Source organism: Sipha flava, unplaced genomic scaffold (genome assembly GCF_003268045.1).
Source record: "Sipha flava isolate LNK unplaced genomic scaffold, YSA_version1 296_pilon_pilon, whole genome shotgun sequence".
NCBI classification, from domain to species: domain Eukaryota; kingdom Metazoa; phylum Arthropoda; class Insecta; order Hemiptera; family Aphididae; genus Sipha; species Sipha flava.
In genome coordinates, this window is record NW_020272968.1 from 42,674 (window position 1) to 65,341 (window position 22,668).

The following is a 22,668-nucleotide window of genomic DNA, read 5'->3' on the forward strand; positions in this document are numbered from 1 at the left end:
AAAAATATGGGCTACATAAGTAAAAAGATTAACGACCCATGATTTAAAATAAATATTTATAAAATTCACATGATATCTGTTCAAATTTTCTGCCGCACCATTTGTTTCTTAAAAACAGCATGTGTGTATGATAGAATTTGTGAACGGACAATATTTAAACTATTTTTTATCCAACCTTCTGTTGAAAAAAAATGTATATAAATCGTAATACTTTGTATTTTAATGTTATAATCTTACTATTATAAATTAAATACCTGATTTAAAAACTAAATTCTTTAGTAATATCGATTTTTTTACTAACAATATTTTATGAGTATAAATATTAGTGAATTTAATTATACTTTTAAATAAAAGTTAAAAGAATGATGACTGGAAAAATTAAATTGTTCATGTTGATCAGTGGTATGTTATATGATTTTAGTTCAATGGAATTGTACTAATATAGTACCTATTTATGTTAAAAAAATTTTCTATTCATTACAGTATTTAATGTACCTGGAATATTTTGTTTCTAAATATTTTAATTTTAGATTACAAAGATTTTTAAATTTTAAATTAAATTAATCATACATATTTTTATTTTTTCTTCTACGGTTTAAAATTAATTCTTAACAGTGATAAACCTTGAGTAAAAAGTAGAATCAGGTTAAGCAAATTAGTGCTAGTTTTTATTAAATATTATCTATAAGTATACTATAGAATCTAAAAAAAGAAAAATTTAAAAAAAAAATTTAAAAATTGATAAAAATTATAATAAATAATAATACAATATTTATTATTTTTTTAATATACATTTAGCTCTTTTAGTGTCTTCAGAGTCTGCAAAATTTTCTATAAAAAAGATGCTGAAAGGAGGTATGTTTTTAAACGTCTATTATAATTTAAAAATACCCATTTTCTTTTATTTTATAACTAATTTTAATTTTAATTTAACCATTAAATATCTTTGTAAAATTGTTTTAAAACAGGGAAATCAGAGAATACAGAGAAAACTGCCACTAAAAAACAAATCCAACCAACTAGTGTAACAATTGATGCGGCATTAAGTTCAAGTATATTTTTTTTTCGTCATACATATAACAATGTCACAATTAAAAGTTTTTTATTTAACTATAATACAACCTATATGTGTTATTTATGATGATATATCTGGGGGTTGGGAGCCATTTGATTTTATTACTGACGCAGAATGAACAGGTTTACGCGACACCAAGACCATGCCTCTATTCCCACCCCTTCACTAAAAATCGCAATCGGAACTTACTTTCTGAATAACCTTTGTAGATATAAATAATATCCGTCGCGAATTCTCCATCCCAAGCATTAAATTATTTTACACTTATCATACGTAATAATTACATATTTTAATTATAATTTACGTGTACTTATATTTTTTAGGTATCCTAACTAAGACACAAGATCAATGGCACACAGCTGAAATGACAGGTTTACTTTTAAAATATGTTTATATGGTTTAATTTTACAATTTTTTAAATTATAAATTATTTAATTCTAGAATCTTATTATTGATAAATGTTACTTTTTGTAAGTTTTATACTAAACCCGGGTCCACACCAAACGCGCCTCTGCGCGCAACGTTGCTGTAACATAGCTGCAACATTCTCGCGAGGACAGGCGTCCATACTGCGCGTAGAAATGTATGTTGTAACATGATCATATGTTTTCCGATTTTCGTCAACGTGTTTGTGCCGTTCAGAAAGTGCAATTGTCCGCTATTTCGTTTTCAATTTATTTATAAATTATCTTTGACTAGTAAAATGTCCGATCAGGTCACTAGTGCTGCGTTTTTTGTTTTATATAGTCTACTTAAAAAAAAACCGTAAACGACGCCGATTTTGGGAGACTCCTGTTTTACAGAGTAGACAAATTTATAGTGGTACACAATTATTAGCTGATTTTACACTTCATGACACGGGTCATTTTAAAAACTTTTGTCGTATGTTCTCTGAAGACTTCGAAGTACTAATTAATTTAATTGGTCACAAAATTGTTAAAAAAGACACCAATTATAGATATGCTATTCCAATAAAAGAGCGATTATCAGTTACTTAAAGATATTTGGCTACTGAAGATTCTTATACAAGTTGAATGTATTTATTTAAAATATCCAAACAATGCATATCATTTCTCTTCGAAAAGACGACAATAAAGAGTTCATCTTCGCTTTTATTGTGTCCATATCACACGAATATAAATTTGATAATTCAACCCAAGCATCGTTTTTTTTTATTTTGTTGAAGTACGATTTGTCTTTTGGATTCCATAAAATTGGTTTTTCACGATAAGACTCAATTAGTTGGATAACTCTGTCTTGATCCAAAGTATTTTCTGAATTGCAACTCATGATTAATTAATAACCTTTCTTTTTATTTATTAACTATTTCTATTTGTTTGTTATAATTATTATTAAACTAATACACAATTTCGTATTCACCGAAGCAACAACAATACAACACTGACAATTTCTCGTCCAAACCAGATAAGCAAAACGCGCTGAACACCGCGCATTTTCCATATCAACCCGAACAAACGCGCAACATGCATGAAAATGCTTGTTCGTGCGCGGACTAGGTCCAAACCAAAAGCGCCGAACATGGTAGCAACGTTGCAAAACGTTTTGCGCATTTGGTGTGGACCCAGCTTAAGTATCCAGTTGCTCAACTGTTTTATTTCGAGGGGAACTCATGTTTATTTCGTATGTTTCCTTTTCCGATACTCAGAATATATAAGAAACTAAATAAATTAAAAGTTATTGAAAACAATTATTAAATATTGATAAGAAAATACCATTTAAAACTAATTTAAATAAATTAAATTACCTAAGAAAAAATTAATATTATTAATGACTTATCAAAAAAAAAAAAAAAAGGTGATCCGTATTATATAAGAATCATGATGTGATTAAAATAATAGAAATCTTCATAGATGGGCATAGAACAATAATAATATTTTAATTTTGTCATTTTGAATATTAAGATATAAATAAATTAAGTTATAAATTGTAGAGGTTTTTTTGTAGAAACATACATTTTTCGTTTCATTTTTTATTATACTCATCATATAAATGAATATAAATTTTTGTACTTTAGAATCTAAGCAAGACGAAGAGTTAATTCAAAAAGCATCCGGAATTGAAATCCCAATAATTGTTCAAATGACAATCGATAGCTTACAACTTGAATTTTGGCAACCTGAGTATGTATATTTCACGCTATTTTACATATTTTGTAAATTATTAAAATACGATAACTTTAATACCCGGTGCAATAAGAAATCTATACCTACGTTACATAAATATTTTTATGATTTTATTTATTGCCTAAGTGGTGTGATTGCTGATTTTCAAATGTATTTTTGCTTTCGTATAATACATTATAAGTATATAAATATTTAAAATATTATATCGTATTCGATTATTGATGAAACAAATTAATTGCCACTCGAAATCAAAATAAATATTTAGTTAATGATATCTTATAGGTACTCAGTAAAATATTATTCTACTACTATCATAACATCAAAAGATAATATTCCCGAATAAAGTGTCCCGAAAAATGGCATATTTTGATGATTTATTATACTATAAAAAAAGCCTTAAATATAAGTATTAAATTAATACTTACAATTTTCATTTATAATAATTTATTCATACTAACTATAGTCAGTATAATATTAATGCGAGGACTAATAGGATATTTGTCCTGGACCCACTGACTTTAAGCAAACCATATTAATTGTATACCTGTTTATCATATTTTGGAAGAACAAAATAGAAGTGGATATTTTGGCGGATTTTAAAGTATAATGGTTTTTCTCCGAAAGCAAGGGTTTTGATCAACATTGCCATTATGATCGTAGTAACAATATTATCAGATATTGGCGTAGTTATTGTCTTTTGTAGTTACATCTAGTTCTGTGATATAAGTCAGTCGCATTTATTTTATACCTATTTTTTGTTTGTTTATTATTTTTAATAATTTAAAATGTCAAAAAAAATTAAGTAGTTTAATGAAAAGAAAATTAAAGGATAAACGATAAGGTTAGATACACTTTAAGTGAAAATACACTTAGATGATACTGATTCTGAATTAAGACATTTAGATCCACGAACGAAGTTTATTAATGATATTCATTATGTCATTTTTGATACATTTATAGCTGATTTGAATAAACAAAAAATGGCATACATTGAAGTAAAAGAAAAATTTGAATTTCTATGTAATAAAAATCAGGATAGAAATTAAATGAATAACAGAATAAAAAATGTACAATAAATTTCTGCAAATTAACTAGATTTGGCTCCTGATAATTTTGCAGATGAATTGATTCGATTTCACAGTTTAATATATTCTCATCTAACATCAAGAAATCTCGTTGCCAAACTTAAATTAATTAAAGATATGCAAATACTATATACATTTCAAAATGTGGAAACGTATCTTCCAATTTTTCTTACAGTGCCTGTTATTAACTACTCTAGTTAACGATTATTTTCATCATTAAATATAATTAAAAATAAATTACAATCTACACAGGACCATCAAAATTTAAACGCTCTAACATATATATATATATATATATTATTATATGAATATTATTATATTATTATTATTATTATTATTATTATCATACACTAAATGTTATTTTTATTATTTGCATATGACATATTCGACTTATTTTTAGATAACATGAGAAATGTAAAGATACACTTAGTAAAATCAAACAAATAAATAGATATGATAATTAGTCAACTAATAAAACAAGTAAAAATATATATCAAATATAGGTATAATAGGTTATAGTATGTATAATAAATTATTATTACATCAAAACTAATAACAATATACTCGTAAATCACAAACGTATATTAAGTTCTTCAAGCCATTTTACAGCTGTTGGTTCGCCTCGTGTAGTTTTGTTAATCCTTCTTCAAATATTGTAATGGGACACGTCTCAACTACATGTTTGATTGTCTGCATTAGTGGAGAGTCTACCATGCCCCACTTCTGGAGAAGGTAGTTGCATTTTTCTTGTCTCGTTATTATTCGATTGAGCGTTGTCCATTTAGTCCTAGTGTTATTTTAACCAGGGACTGTTATAAATGATTCCTTGATCAGATCCCTATTATGAGTTTCTGACTGTTCTCAGTATCTCGTCCATAGGTACCCTACAGATTTTCTTTGGGGTTCTGCGTGCCATATGGGAGCTGTTCGCGCTGGAATATTCTAGAACTTTCGATACAATTCGATAGCCGACTGCTCTCCCTTTTGTTTATGACATTATCATGTCATATCGAAAATAACGCCGATCAACAAGAAAAACGGCGACGTCACGTTATCGAGCGTGCCGGTTTTTCTTTAGGTGGTGTTCGCGTCTATCTGGCCGTCTGAACGGGAGCAATCGATCGGTCCCGTGTACGTGTACATTGTTGCACACCGTCGTGTTCGCCATAATGTACTTATAATTTTCGTATGTCCGATTTTTTATCGACATATTTCTACTGTTTTGCCGACACTGGTGCGATCGTATCAACGTTAATGTTTTTGTGCGGGTATTTATTGCCACCGTTGTACGCATGTGTATCGACGTCATTTTTTCTCTTGTGTGTACGTGTTTCGCTATCCTCATTGTGCGCGTATCGTCGATGTGGTGCGCTTCTTTTGCATATGCGATAGCGACCTGTCGATTACCTCCGGTGTAAATCCTTTTAGTTGACGCCTTCACTAAGGTTCCTCCCTACCACTTCGATACCGGTGATATTAGTTTTACATATATGTATGTGTATATCCTATTATTATTATCATTATTTTTATTACACTTGTAAGGTTAGTTTGCTATTGTAGGGCGTCTGCGACGCATGTATATTTGTTATATAAATCAATTTATTGCGTGGGCGTTTTGTTTATATACATATATTATATATATATATATATATATTACTGTTTGCATTTTATATACTATCATTAGCAAAAGCAATAGTGAAAACTCATACGGTTATATAGTCGATTTGAAAAATATAAAACAAATTAAGTCTGTGTGGAAAAAAGATTTGCCTTTAAAATTGGTGACTCATGGATGGCTACCCGAGAATTTCCTTGACGAAGTGAATGGAGTATTTTCCATAAAAAAAAGTAAGTTTATAAAATATACATATATATTCAAATAATAAAATATACATTTGAAGAATTTTCTACTCAGTTTTCAAAACTTTTAGTCGAGCTATAATCATTTTATCAGCATTTTACAAAAGAAGCTAAATGAACATGACATTTTTAAGTATCAATAAATAGCTTAAATAAAATATATTTAAAACATTTAAATAAAATAGTTTGAATTCTTTGAAAACTATATCATCAATAACGAAGAGTATTTTAAATGTATTAAATGAAGACTTTAGGTCTGCTCTCGTATTATTAATTTTTGAATTACGATAAAAACAAATATTTAATTTGGTCAAAAACCGCTACACCGTAAATTTTTCCATCTTTTTAATTTTAATTTTTTTCATACCTTTGATATAATCATAAACATTTGATGGAAGTTTTGAGAATCATCGTTCAACGAAATACCAATTTTACAATAATTCTTATCAAAACCTCTCATGTTCATGATGTTTGATACCAAACTTCTCAAAATTGTACACATAGACATGATAAATAAAAAAAAACATATAAGTATGTTAATACAAATTACTTTCCCAATTCGCTCAGAATATAAATTATAAAAAAAATATTAAGATTTTTGAATTTAAATTACAATTACGATTCTCCAGAAACTTAATATCAAAAGTACAAAATTTGATATTTTTGATCAAAAACTATGAATTAAGGTTATTTATTCGGCTTTATATCAATTGCGCCGAAAATCGTATGTAAAAAAAAAAAATTATGGATTGGAAAAGAGGTATTCATCCTTTGCGCCGGTATAATAAGAGTATAATTTATAGGTATACATCTATTGCGCCGATCGATATTCGAGTTAATACATTATGCGATTATCTTATTGATACATACAGGGCCGTCCCAAGGTTTTTCGGGGCCAGGGGCAAATTAATTTTGGGGCCCTTCGACCATAATAATAAGATATGATTAACAAAATACTCACTGAAAATAACAACATTTTTGTAAACGTATTTTTCCAAACCATAACCAATCAAGCTCTTTTAAATTGATATATTGCATCACATACTTACTACTTACATCATGCAAATATGTAACTAACCGCACCGGTGGATGAAATTGTTTTGACTGCGTGACTGGCGTGACATGCTCTTACGCGCGCATTGTACAACTGTATAAGTATTACATTATAATATTATGTGAATGACGCAAAGAAGATAATCTTTGTCTCAATAACGGTGATCGGCAACAATTCGTTATTATTATTAATTATACATCAAGATTTTTTGGGGGCCCCCTAAAAATATTACAACAGTGGGGCCTGGGGTAAAATGGTCCCGTTGCCCCCCCCCCTGAACGGCCCTGGATAAATATATTGATGAAAATGCAACTTTTCCCCCGTATCTTTGGTCATCAAGTAACATATCATGCGAAAGAACAACATATGCCTGTGAGTCATTTCACTCGGCGTTTGGGAAATATTTTTATTCACCCCATCCAAATATTTTTGTTTTTTTTATGAAGTTTTAAAAATAATATAATGCAACAATCATTATACGTGTTCTCTTAGTATTACCAGGGCTCGGGACTTATGGCACTTAAAATCATTAAAATAAGCGCTTAAAAAAGCACTTAAAAATATCATTATAAGCACTAAAATAAGCTTTTAAGAAATTTAAAATTAAGCAAAAATAATTATTGAAAAAAAAAAACTATAAAATTCTAACTAAAAAATCAAAAAAAATAAATAAATCTTCAATTTCAAGACTTTAAAAATTTTATGGATTTTCTAAGGGATTTATCTGAAAAATAAAATGTAAACTCAAAGGCGGATTTATCTTTTTTACGGCTATAGGCACTAAAAATTTGCCGCCCCTGTAATAAGCGAAGAAGTTATATTACGCCTTCCGAAATACCTAATCAAAATATTAAATATATAAACATATATACCTATATCCATTTGAATGTTTAAAGTATTTTTTCACTTTTATTAATTATTCTACTTTGAAAAAATGTCAATGGATGTCCACCAAATTTTATTAAAAACAGATTTTCATAATAGCAGCATAGGATTATTATTACAGTTGAATTAGTAATATAAAATGGCAGTGGGGGTATTTATTTTTCCTCGAAATTCCGACATTAACATATTAACAAAATGCACCCATTATTATACAATTATTTTTCGTAAATATAAAGTAAATAATTGTTCAATTTTTTTTTTTTTACATACGTTTGATGTTTTCTAATAAAACATTACAGAATTAGCAGCCTCCAAATTTTGCCGCCCTAGGCAGCTGCCTGCAGTGCCTAATGGGAAATCCGCCTCTGTGTAAACTTTTCTCTCTGTTCATGATCATTCTGACATTTGACACTCGGTTCTATTTTCAGCGTTGGAATATCTTTATTAAACCTACTACAATGCCTTGGACGACTACAAACTACGTGACAACGTAGATAGGAATTAATTTTAATTTTAATTCTATCAAAAACGACTTTGCAGGAGAAAACTATAAAAACGTAAAAAAACTGATCAAATAAGCAAAAATAATCAGAAAAACTGGAAATAAGCATCGTTTTGAAAAATTTCTGAAAAAAGCAAAAAAAAAAAAAACACTTTCAAATTTTATAATTGTACGTGTTATAACTTGACATACGAGTACACTTCTATATCACTCTGCTACATTTTAAGTCAATTCATAAAAATAAGCAAATGCTTTAACTCCCAAGCCCTGGTTATTACAAATAGACCAAACTCTAAATGTATGAAAAAAAAAAATAAATAGTAAATAGACATAACTAATTTTAATATTAGACCTAAGAACTTTTCAAAATTTTTAGGATTAGTGTAAATATATATATATATATATATCTTAAATCTGTATATATAAAACAGTAAGCTGATTGACGCACAGCTCAAACCATTGGACGGATCTGACTGAAATTTGGCTTACAGATAGCTATTATGATGTAGACGTGCGCTAAGAAAGGATTTTTCGAAATTTTGAATTTAAAGGGTTGAAATCGGTTTAATATTTTTTGACCAGGTTGATAACTGCGCTATTGAAAATGAATTATATTAAATAAAACTATTAAAAAATTATTAAAATCTATTAAAAACTATTGATTTTATTTTTGGTTGTAAATGACGGGTATTGCATAAATATTAAACAAAAAGATCCCGCAACAGGTGCCAAAACAAATAAGAATGTTAGTTCAAAAAATTATTATGCATATCGGTTGATGATTAGACGCGATCAGAACTAAGTTATTTTACGATGCATAAGCTTTGTCAACAATTCATGGTCGAAATATATATAAAGATAGATAGCGAACGATTTCGATACTTCGATTTCGATTCAATCAAAAAAAGCTGCATGCAAAAGATTCTCAAAACAATTGTTAGATATTGGAGATGGGAAAGTTACTACAGATGAAACGGGATGTATAAAATTACCGAACGATTTCTGCACAATCATTTATTCGCAAGATGCTCTCATTGACCAGATATGTCCCAGTGTACACAGACAATTCATCATTTTTTTAATTGTGTCGCGTCCCGCTTAGTCACACATGAACACTTACACAACAAGGGGGTTCCTGTGAACGCATCTACGGATGGTTACATATATTCTAACATCTACGGATAGTTACACATATCTATTTGCAACTATTTAAATAATCAAAACTACAAAAACCACAACCGTGGACAAGTTAGATTATTAACAACTAAATATGTAGATTTTATTATTTAATTGAAATAAGTAATAAAAGCGAGGGTGACCACATCCTGGATCTGTGCGTCACTGATTATGGACCGGTTGAGAGATAATTCACAGAATTCACAGGAAATTATCTTATTTTAATTATTTTATTATCAGTTTTCATTTGCACACACACACTTGAGATTTACACACACACATACAGATATCACATATAAAAGGGACCCGAAAACAAGGGCAAATCAGACGAGTTTTGACTATGCTGCACTGAGCACCTTCACGTCAGTGTATGTTATGGTCCGGACTTAGAAATATTTCAATTATTTTTATAAGTTACAATTGTTAGGACTTAGATAATTTCTACTTGGAATATTTACAAAATTGTAGTTAGGATAATTTTATGAGTTTAATAAATTTAATTATTTTAAAAAAGTCTTAATTATTCCTGACTACACTTCCAATCAAGCGTTGACTGAGACGTTGAAACTGAATCATCAGATCGATCGGTTGGCACGTAACAAAAATTGGCGCAGTCGGTATATGATTTATCGTACGTGTACCGCGTACCACGCACGACTCGCTCGCGTTTTCCGAATTTACGTTATTATCATCGTTATTTAATTATTCTGTCTATCGTTAAACATTTTTTTATAGCATTCATTTATATTATGTCCGTTGTTATTACAATATTCACATGAAATATACCTCATATTATAACTAGTAGATGGTCGTGTAAAATTATTCTGATTAGGTGGTCGAGTATTATGCGTAAAGTTACGTTTATTTGTGCACTGGTTAGCGAAATAATTTCCGTTGCAAATATAACATTTTATCGGTCTTTGCGGCTGATTTATATTATTATTATTATTATTATTATTATTATTATTATTAGTATTAAAATTTGATCGCGCGAAATTATTATTTGGATTTGTGTTATTTCTAAAATTTTGATTATTAAAATTATTTCTGAAATTTGGTCTTTGTGCATTATTATCATTATTATTATTAAATTTCCTGAAATTATTCTGATTGTTTGCATTAGATGAATTATTATTAAAATTTCGATTTTCGTTTACATTTTGATTAAATTCATAACTAGACTTATATTCGATTTCTTCTGAACGCGCTAACTGTTTAGCTTCCTCCAACGTACTTGGATTTCTCGCTTTTACAATGGTGCGTATCGGACCTATTAACCCTATTATGTATACTACTAAAGTTTGTTCTTTTATTGTATCGTGAATAATTCTAGCCTCTTTTTCATCTTTATTTGCAGTGCTCATATCACTTAACTTATAAAATAATTTTTCTACGCGATTTGTATAAGTATTTACGTCTTCCCCTTGAAGCATTTTAATAGAATTTAATTCTATTTGTAAAGCTGAAGCGGAATGTTGTGCCTCAAAAGTATCGGTTAAATATTTTTTTATGTTTTTTCCATTTAGTTGTATCTTTATATTTAATTGCTTCTAAAGCCCTACCACTTAATTTAGTTGTTATATATTTTATTAAAATCGATACATTTTTCTTTTCTACTGACTCTATAGCTAAATCACATGCCTGAATAAACTGATTAACGTCATCTTCTCCAGTACTTTTTGGTATTAATTTAACTGCCTCTTCCAATTTTAGTGTTACTATATCGCTATTCATTTTCCTTCTAGGTTTTACTTCAAATCTTAATTCCTCAAATTCAGTATTACGACTACTTCGAGTTCTACGATGCTCGCTTTATGTTCCTACGTTTAATAATTTTTTAGTGTGTTCATCAATATTTTCTTCTTTTACAAAACTTTTGTCAAGATCTTCCACACTACCTTCACTTTTACTTTTTTCCCTATACACTGAATTAGCTACTTTCGATGGAGACGAGTCCGGACTACATACATTTATATACTTAAACCCGGCAACGACGGGTAATTCAGCTAGTATATATATATATATATATATATATATATACTATTAGTGTAAATACCAAGTATGTAGAATGATAAGTTTGATTTTAATTTTAATTTCTTGTTTTTAGCCATTATGATTTTTACTTGTACTGTATAGTTGTTATACCGGCACAATTGACGAATACCGATTTATTCATTAGTGTGGGGATGAGTATAACACAATTTCAGTACCTCCGTATTTGGGCTCTAGTTGCGCCTACGGTATTCAATTCGATTAATTTCGAATTAAAAATATGATTTTATTAATTACTCAGCTTCCATCACGATTGGGTTATTGCATCACAATATTTTTACGAAGTCAAGCATAAATAAATAAATAAAAATAATAGATAACTTAAATTAGGTTTCATTAAGGAATATTGAATTATTAAATACAAAACTATATGGATTGTTTCTACTCAAATCCTTTACCTTAATATTTAAATTTTCTTTGATTTAGTTTACGCAGTCAAACACAGCAAAAAATATAACGTCTTAAGTTTGGATTGGAAGAAGTTTGCAGGGACTATTTTATACTGTTCTGCATCTTCAAAGTGTAGTGATGTTGGAACAGCATTGGCTTATATTTTGATTCAACTAGTCGCTAATAAACTTATTAACCCTTCTGATGTGCATCTGATAGGGCATAGTCTTGGTGCTCATGTTATTGGAAATTGTGGGAACGTATTTTTCGAATTGATGAAGAAGAAAGTCGCTAGGATCACAGGTATGTGCAATACAATTAACCAAGGTCATATCTGGAGGGGTTCAAGGGTGTCTGGACCCCCCCCCCCCCCGAAATGTCTTCAATATTTTACGAATTTTCAAAATACTTATTTATTTTTAATACCAACATAAATATTTTCAGTCAAAAATGACTTAAGCTCCATTTAATCATTGACTGTTTTTAATTTTTATCATAATATCATATGAAAATATGATATTCATTTTAATAAAAGAAAATTAAATCTTTTTCTTTCTAATTTTTAACCAAATATCAAAAGTTAAAGTCTAAATTCAATAAAATTACAATATACATGTTTTGGACCCCTCCCGAAAAAAATTTTTAGATACGACCTTGCAATTAACAGATAACTAGATGTATATTGTTGATAATATTGGATAAATATCCGAGAATAAATAACCTTATCTCCGTGTAGGCTTAGACCCAGCTGGATACAGATTTGAGTCATCTGGATCGTGTTTAAAACCACTTAGAAGTTTGAATAAAGACGATGCGGATTACGTGGATGTTATGCATACGTCTTCATATGTTACAGGACATACTCATCTTTTGGGAACCTCTGATTATTATCCGAACAATGGAGGATCCCAGCCAGGATGTAGAAACGTTATTGCATTTCCGGGTTTTACTCGTAAGTCTGTTGGAAAATAGATCAATTTACGGCTAGTAAAAACTTCGAGAACAATTATAATTCGAATATTATGATGTTAAGACTTATATACTAATTTTAATAGTTAAAATAGATTTATGCACATTTTTTTTTTTTTTAATTTTAATTTGAAATATACAATCTGTACGATTTGCACAATAAGCATATGTGAGCAGTGTAACAATAGAAATAGAAATAAAAAATATTTCAGACGAGAAATTCGTGATTAAAGGAGCCACCCATTAGTGACACTTTGGCTGATGTAAATAGTGCGTTGGAATGCTAATAGTTAAATTGATAATTTATTTGAGAAGGTCACGACACCATGTTCTTTTCAACCTGCGTTGAGGATTACCAGGTAGAGTTCGAATGGAAAGATCTTTTATGAGTGGATTGTAGTGATTCGAAAGTTTGAGGTGAAATTTATTGTAGAAAGTTTTGGCTTCTTCGTTAATTGTTTTTATATGAAGGTCGTTATGGAGTGTATGATTTGAACGAAATATGGGGCATTTGTAATTTTGCGGAGTGTTATATTTTGGAATGTTTGAATTTTGTTGGTGTTTGATTTTTTAGCTGCTCCCCAGAGTTGGAGTCCGTAAGTCCAAATAGGTTTTAAAAGAGATTTATATATTATTATTTTTGTTTTTAAATTTGTAAATTGATTTGAATAAAGTGATTTGAGTATGCGGGAGCGTGAATTTAGTAACAGTCTTTTAGTTTTTATGTGATTGTTCCATGTTAAGCGTTTGTCGAGATGAAGACCTAAATATTTGACCGCGTCAGATGTAGGGATTTGAGTATTATTTATTGAAACGTTAGGACAATGTCCTAGTTTTAATGTGAAGGTGATGTGGACTGATTTGGTACTATTTATTTTAACCCTCCATTTTTTGTACCAGTCCGCCATTAGGTCCAGATGGAGTTGAAGAGTAGCTGAAGCTATATCTGGGTTTACGTGCATTGACATAATGGCTTTGTCGTCTGCATAATCCGCTACAAGAGTGTCAGCTAGCGTGGGTTGATCGGAAACGAAAATATTAAATAATATAGGGGATAATATACCACCTTGTGGTACTCCTGCATTAATTGCTGCGATATTTGAGAAGGCTGTGCCGAAGCGAATTTGAAAATGGCGATAGTCAAGATAGGATTTAATTAATAGAAAAAGTGCTGAGGGTAGATATTTCCGGAGTTTAAATAATAAACCTTGGTGCCAGACCCTATCAAATGCTTGAGACATATCAAGAAAAACACTTGTGCAGTATTGTTTCTTTTCTAACGAGGAGGAGATGGTATCGACCATTCTATGAACTTGGTGAATTGTACTATGCTTGCATCGGAAACCAAATTGTGAGTGAGGAAGAACATTATTGAGGGTGATGTGTGAGGATAGTCGTTTATGGATGAGTTTTTCGCAAATTTTAGAGAAAAAGGGCAAAAGGCTAATTGGTCTGAATGATGCAGGGTCGTCAGGTGGCTTACCGGGTTTAGTGAACATGATTATGTGGGAAAATTTCCATAAAATTGGGAAGTAGGCAAGCCTTATGATTGCATTTATTATGTAAGTTAGAAGAATTATGGCTTTTTTTTGGGAGGCATCTGGCAACTTCACCTGTTATTAGGTCGTATCCAGGTGATTTTTTATTTGGGTATTTTAATATTGTAAATTTTACCTCGTTCGGGGTGACAAATTTTTCACGTTGGCTTTCTGGAAGGGGAGAGTTTAGAAATGCGTTAACTTGGTTGCTGTGCTGGAGGTCTATTATGTCAGTGTGTGGCTGAAAAATATTTGACAGATGTTTTAGAAAAACTTCCGCTTTATCGGAATCAGAAATAGCTAGAGTGTTATCAGTTTTTTTAATAGGTAGAGAGGGATTTTTAAATTGGAGTAATTTTTTTGTTTCAATCCAAAGGCTACCGTCGGTCGTTGAAAGTTTTGATAGTTTTTGCTCGAGTTCATTTGATTTAAGTTTGTTTAGGGTTTTTTTTAAAGAATTAGCTAACTTATTGTATAATAATTTGTGGGAAGGTAAGCGAGTGTATTGATATTGAGCTCGTGCTCTGCGTTTTTCTACAATGAGTGAACGAATTTGAGCTGGCAGCATCTGAGAATTTGAGTGTATTTGAGTGGGTTTGTTTGTCATAGTTGTTGAAGTGATTGCTGCTGAGTGAATTATTTTTGTAAGACTGTTAACTGCTTCGTCGATATCAGAATTGTTTTTCAGCCTTATTTTTAAATTAATTTGTTGATGAACTAAGTTGTGGAACATATGTCGATTGGTTGAAGCAGAAAAGAGTTTGGGTGGTTCAGTGGTTAGTAGAGGAGAGCCAGATATATTAAGAAGGACCGAGGAGTGATCAGAGTTGAGATCTAGAATATTGTTAGTAAGACAATATAAGTTATTAGGGATTTTTGAAACAAAAATATCGAGAATATCTGGATTTTTAAATTGAGAAGTTGGCCAATATGTTGGTCCGGGAGGTGAGAGGATTTTATAATTTTTTGTGTTAGTAAAATTGTATAAGAGGTTGCCTCGTGGGTTGTTCGTACGACAACCCCAGGATTGGTGCTTAGCATTGTAATCGCCTCCTATAGTGAAATTACTGAAGGTGTTGTTTATTGTTTCGAAATAGTCAGACAGGTTGTTTAAAGTTATGTTATGCTTAGGGGGGAGGGGGAGTAAATTGCTGCTATGACTATCGGGATATTATTGAGTTGTATCGAGATGGAACATGATTGTAGGAAGTCTTGAGAAAAACAAGGAAGTGGATGGAATCGAAGTTTGGATTTTATAAGTATTGCAACACCCCCGTGGGCTGTGCCACCTGGGTGGTTGGTTTTAAGTAAGATGTAACCGGGAATTGAAATTTTTGAATATAGCGTAAAATGGGTTTCGGTGATTAAGGCTATGTCGATACGTCAGTTGTATAAAACGTGTTGGAGTTCCGTGACGTGGTTTTTAAGACCATTGGCATTAAAAAGTAATATTATAAGGGATTTATTAGTTTGTGAATTTATCATTTTTTATTTTCGAGTAGGGATGAAATTACTTGAGTAAGAAGAGCTATCAATGGGTTGATAAGAGTTTTAAATTCATTTATAAAATTAGTTAAGACATTATTGTTATCTAAAGGGGGTGATGTGTTGACAAGGACATGATTTGGTTGATTTCGGGTGGCCTGTGCAAAAGATTTTGGCATTTGATTATTATTATTAACTTTGGAATAAGTGGAAGTTAATGGGTGGCTCGTTTTTACATTTTCAATATTATCGTCTGGATTTGTATTAATATTGTCGTGTAACAAATTATCATGTAAAAAATTACTTTTTGAGTTGGGTTTTTTTCGACGTTGTAACTCTTTAAAGACGGTGCATCCCTTGTAATTGGCTGGATGTTCTCCGGCACAAAGGGCGCATTTGGCAGGTAGTTCTCGTGGTTTAGGGCAGTCCGAAGAGGAGTGTGGAGCGCCGCAGCGAACGCAGCGGGCAGGATAGCCACAGTAGGCCCGAGTATGGCCATAATCCTGGCAGTTTAAGCATTGTGGGATTGTGCGATGTTTGTAAGATTCTTCTACCTTGATTTTGGCGTATAGCAGTGAGGTTAATTTGAAAATTTCAGTAGATTTTTCGGATTGTGGTAGGTCTACGAAAAATAATGGAAGTGGTAGTTTAGTAGTTTTATGTATAACTTGAGTTATTTGTTGTACTTCGAATGATAGATCTGTCAGTTCTTTTTTAATTTCATCGACTGTGGTTGATGAATGTATATTTCGTATGACAGCGCGAATAGGTTTATCTTGTTTGAGTTGGTAAGTATGAAATTGGGCATTGTTATTTTTCAGATAATGTACTATGAGTCTATATGCTTCCGCGGACGCAGTTTGTATTTTTAGTTGGTCTGCTGATGATTTGCAATAAAAATTTTCTATACCAATAAATTGACTAAATTCGGTGCAAAGTCTATTATATTCAGTAATACCTCTCATAAATATTGGGGGAGGTAGTTTGAAAGAAGTTTCTACTTGCGTAGATGTTTGTTTTTCGTCCTGTTCGGGTAACGAAAATACCTCATCGTTGTTTGGCGATAAGACTTGAAATCGGTTTGCTATTATAAACGGTGGCTTGACACGTTTATTTGTTTTCTATGTTTGAGATGTTGGGGATGAAACGGACGGATCTGAGGAGCTAGATAAGTTCCTTTTGCTTGGTTTTGTGTCTTTTTTAATTTGCCAGTTATCGTTGTTGTGATCATTTAGTGTCGTAGAGCTTGAATCTGATGATTTTGCGATGTTTTTATTTACGAGTTTAATCGGAGAGATTAAATTGTTAGGTTTTGTATTATTGACTGTTGAAGCCATGATAATTAATTAAATATTTATTTAATTACGTTATATTTATAATAATATAATATAATGTAGGTAAAGGTCGGCTTTGGCCAAGTCGACCTTCGGAGAGCGCGATACGGCATCCGACACGTGAGCCGGTGCTAGTGGGACGTTAGTTACGTTTATTTTGCGTTTAATAATTAGACTAATGAGACTAAACGACTATACTATGTGTACGCGATTAGATAAGAGAGACGCAACGCAGCACAGGTGTGCACTGGACGACGGCTAGCGCAGAACTGATTTATGCACATGGTTAAAATAATATGTATACGTAAATGTGCCACAATACGAATTTACTATGATCTTTAAATTAGATAAACAAGTATGAAAAAGTATTACAAACTCATGAAGTTTTGCTGTATAAATGTTACGAATCGCTGTGAACTCAATATTTACAGTACGGTGTTTCTCGAGTATCACAGTCTACTAGTCAGCGACATATTACAATTATGTGTAAATATGTTTCTAACAATTTTTGTTCTAGTTGAAAATAGTCGATACACACCTTAACGATACGCTGAAAAAATAGCGATACTTATATAAATTTATTTGTATGTATATAAAAAAAAAAATCTTTTGATTGTTCTGAATATCGAAATAATGTAAGTTTTTTGATTCATTAAACAGCATTTTTGTTAATTGAATTACAGTGATATGTGATCATAGTAGAGCTTATTTATTCTATCGCGAATCGATTGATAATGAAAATAGTTTTAAAAGTTTGGAATGTGATTCGTGGGAATTATTCACAAGCAACAAATGCGCGCATAACAATATAAATAATATGGGCCATCATTCATCACCAAAGTAAATATGAATTAATTAACATAAACATTATTCATACTTAAATATAAATATAATAGTTAAGGATGGGAGAAAAATATTTTAAATTAAAAATGTAACGGAACAAATTTTTTTCCCAGGATAACTGGAACTAAATTTTACTTACACACGAATGCCGAAGCTCCATTCAGCAAAGAATTATCTATAGATGGCAAAAAGACAAAAAAATAATCAAATACTAATCGGTTTATAATAAAATATCACATTATCAAGCAACGTTTGTATAATTATTGATTTCAGTAACATATGGAGATTTTAAAAAAAACATTAAATACAAATTAAATTGTGATTCTATTATATTTTAAAATTAATATATACAATACGCCTGAGTAAATAATTAATTATTTTATTTTTTCCTTTGACTTGTTTCATCATTCTTTCATTTCTTACTTATAAGCAGTTTTGGGTAACGTAACTCAAATTACAAATTACTGTAACGCAATTACTTTTTTAGTAACTCAGCAGTAATTTCATTACATTTTACTTAAATTAACGCAATTATTTTTAAAGAGTAATCTCTATGATGTAACGCACCAATGTATTATTTTACACGTTATTTATTAAAATAATAGTTTTGAATGTATTACGAAAACATGCCGATATGATATTTTAGAAAAATTAAAAATCAATTTTATTTATTTTTGATTCCGATAATAGTTAACAATATTATTAAACATCCCAGGAATTAATGTTATAGTTTCATTAACAGAAAGAAAAGAGTTCGGCTTAAAAATAAAATTTAATTAAAATTAATTATGATTTACGACTTATGAGTAAATCACCTACCTACCTATATAAATATTATTATATATTATTTATATTTATATCTAATCTATATATATTATCTATATGACTATATAGGTACACATTTAAAACTTGTACCTACCTACCTACCTCCATGTTAATACCTAACCAGACTGAGTCACCATTTACAATAAATGCTATAATTGATTATAAATACTATAATACAGTGGCGGTGCGAAATATTTTACTTCATAAGTCCTGTTAAGATTTTGCCCACCCACCTACCCACCTAAAAAGAAATTTAAGAGTAGCTTGTTAAAAGAGTTCCCCCACTATTCGTTTTGCATGTTACATACCCACTCGATACCCAATGGTCAATACCCACCCACCTACCCACCCACTGACTTGAGTCCAGGGACTCAAAATTCTGCCGTCACGCCGTCACTGGTACCAGCTATGAATCAATAACTTCAACTACTAAGGTTACCTAATAACTTTAAAAAAATTAAAATATACAATGCTAACATAAATTCTCTATGCGATAATTCCTGTTTCATATTTCCCCTGGCAACTGAAATTGTCTGTAATATAGTATTTAATCTTAGAACCGGTAAAATTAAAAAAAAAACCCTTATTTGATAAATCAGTTACAAAAATAACTTATAAGCATTTGTTACTTTTATTTTCCAGACTAATTCTGAAAAACTTGTCCTCAAACGCATTAAACTCGTTAAAGTAGATTAAATAATTATTTTTATCTGCCAAATTAAGTTTTCATATAAGGCACTTAAGTACTCAACCACATATATTGAGTTTCTTTCCTTCTATACATCTAAATACATCTAATTCCTTTAGATTTAAAAATAAACTTGAATAGCCAATAGTTATGCTGGTGCAAGCTATTGACCGTGTCTGATTCTAAATTTTATTTTATATCTTTGTGATACACATTGTACGCGAAACCTCAATGGTCGGACAGAGGTAACCCGACAGCTTCGCCACACTCGAAATAAACCCGACTACAACGTCAATCCACAAAAAGGAATGAGGGACAGAGGTAGCCTTAAATTAAGTCAAGGACATAAATTATGATACCGTTAATTTATATTAAAGTAAATATCCCATAATAATAACAATAATAATAATTACACATTTGATGGGCGCCCAAGGATTAAAATAATCAAATGAACATAGATATTATCAATTATACAAATAATAATAATAATTATAATAAAGATATGACAAAAAAATGAACAATAATTATTGTGAACAATACACAAGTTAAGTCACGCTACGTGTCACCAGTTTCGATCATAAATACCTCGATCGGTCTTATGGTCTGTGTGGTTGCGCCCACGCGACCGTGCACACAGCACGTGCGACAGCCACCAAGACCGACAGATGTTGACGACTTCGGAAGCTCACTGGACGCGACCAACCTCGACGACGATGACACTGCCGATGGCTTGAATGGCGATGTGGAAAGGACAAGCCACGCACACGAAGTTGACGGACCACGGCAAAAGGGGTAATACGCTCGGCGGTGATACGCACGACGGCAAAGTAAAAGTCACACACCCGGCGATAACATGCACGACGGCAAAAGAAACGTCACACACCCGGCGGTAACATGCACGACGGCAAAAGAAACGTCACACACCCGGCGGTAACATGCACGACGGCAAAAGAAAAGTCACACACCCGGTGGGAACCACCAGCTCGCTCGGTTGCAAGTGTCGGACCACGGATCGCCCGGATCGTGATGCCAGCTCGACGAAGCGTGCCGACCGAAAGTTCTCGAACATTTCAGAATCGGCACGCTATCGGGGGGGAACCGGTTGTCGCGGCCAGACAGCATGCAATAGCCTGTTCGAACACACATAAACTGTCTTATTACTTATTTTTTGGTATGGACTCTCCCTAGATATTCACTAATGTAGGTCAGATAAATATAGATAATATGGAAAATTGGAACTTAAAATTGAGTATGACAAATATAATACGGAAATTTCACATTGGTTATAGTTTTTTTTTTTTTTGGATTGACTTTTTTACCCCTAATTGAAATTTCTGATGCATTTTAAGAAGTATTTTTTATTGCTCCTGAAATGTATAGAATTTCTGCGTTTTTAAATCATATTTTATCAAATTTTATTAAAAATTACAGCAGACTTCTACCACCCCTTTGAACTGAGCTACCTTTGAATGAACCAAGGACTACTAATGGTCCAGTTAACCTATTTCACCGTCAATTGAAAGATCAATTTTACCACCCACATCCATCGATTTATAATTTTATTGAAGTGCATACAGAATGACAGGCAGAAGTTTACATAGAACTTCGTTCAAAACAACATATGAACAAATATTGTAGTTAAAGTCGTTATAAGGGTAGGCTTTAATTTTCTAATGAAGCTTTTATAAGGTTTTTCATCTAAATTTCGAACTAATATGAAGCGATCTCAATCCAACATTTTCAAAGACAAACCATGACCAGCATGTGGCGTTGCCGAGCGATTCATGGAGTTCAAAGCTTATAAAAAAAAATCGTAATAAAATAAAAGCAACCTATTTCCCATAACCGTCTGAACGATACGTACATCTCCTACGAAAATCGTCGCACGGATTCGTCGTGAAACGCAGCAAATCGTTTTTGGTTTAATTTTTTTTTTTTTGTTTCTCAACAGCAGTTGACGCGGTAATTCTTCCGAAATGACGTTGTTGTTGCCCAGAAGAGCCACGCTTACCCGGACTACAGGTAAATCCCCAGAATGTGGCCGCGAAAACGGCCAATCAACGGAGCAAGGGGACGCGACCGAGCAGCACAATATCGTCTCGATGGACCCGATCTACCGCCGACGCGAACTGCTCGCGTTGCAAACAGAGACCGTCGTCACGTTGGTCCCGAAACTTTCGTTTTTTTTTGCCAACGTGAAAGACGAAGCGTTGAAATGCTACGAACAGATTTTCGACCATCGAGCCGAACTCGCACATTCGGTAGAAAAAGTTCTTGACACTCTAACGGAACTCAAAAAGTCGTCGGTCCAACACGACCGAAAGGTATTCGATTACGTGTTGAAGCACTTGTTCAGCGAGATCGAATGCTTCCGAACGTACACCGCAGAAGCGTTAAACTGATGTGCCCATATGTTCGGTGGTGTGATCGAACGCGGTTTGATATTCGATTCCGAGGCTCTAGGAAAAGCCTTGGCCTTTGTCCTGGATGCTCTCAAGGAACATCCATACTCGGAAATTTAAAACTTTGGCACGACTGCTTTGATCCGGTTTAGGTATCGATTATGGTACTGTCCTCATTACTGCGTTTCTATATCTAAAATTCCACATTTCAAAACGTTACTAACCGGATTAATCGTGCCTGTGGAGCGGAGGGTAGAGGCGAGGACCCAACCGTCGACCAAAAGCGTGGACATCAAGAGGTTACAGGAATCATTTGTCGTGACTCAGCCGGAAAAACGCGAAGCAACAATTACCGTAGAAG

At 31.8% G+C, this 22,668-nt stretch overlaps 2 protein-coding genes across 2 annotated transcripts in view; one reads left to right on the top strand and one right to left on the bottom strand.

Moving 5' to 3' along the window:
- LOC112685888 (phospholipase A1-like) overlaps positions 1-18,655 on the top strand; it is a 21,074-nt gene extending 2,419 nt beyond the window's left edge. The window contains exons 2-10 of the mRNA XM_025557912.1: positions 799-855; positions 969-1,052; positions 1,399-1,446; positions 3,111-3,216; positions 5,989-6,152; positions 12,260-12,526; positions 12,960-13,175; positions 18,233-18,389; positions 18,506-18,655. Of these exons, the coding sequence (XP_025413697.1) occupies positions 799-855; positions 969-1,052; positions 1,399-1,446; positions 3,111-3,216; positions 5,989-6,152; positions 12,260-12,526; positions 12,960-13,175; positions 18,233-18,389; positions 18,506-18,596 (1,190 nt within the window). The 3' untranslated portion in view covers positions 18,597-18,655. The remainder of the gene's footprint in view (positions 1-798; positions 856-968; positions 1,053-1,398; positions 1,447-3,110; positions 3,217-5,988; positions 6,153-12,259; positions 12,527-12,959; positions 13,176-18,232; positions 18,390-18,505) is intronic.
- Positions 11,066-11,785, bottom strand: LOC112685889. Its single transcript, XM_025557915.1, has one exon. The coding sequence runs from the start codon at positions 11,513-11,515 to the stop codon at positions 11,264-11,266; it is 252 nt and encodes an 83-aa protein (XP_025413700.1). The 5' UTR covers positions 11,516-11,785; the 3' UTR covers positions 11,066-11,263.
- Positions 18,656-22,668: the final 4,013 nt, after the last annotated feature.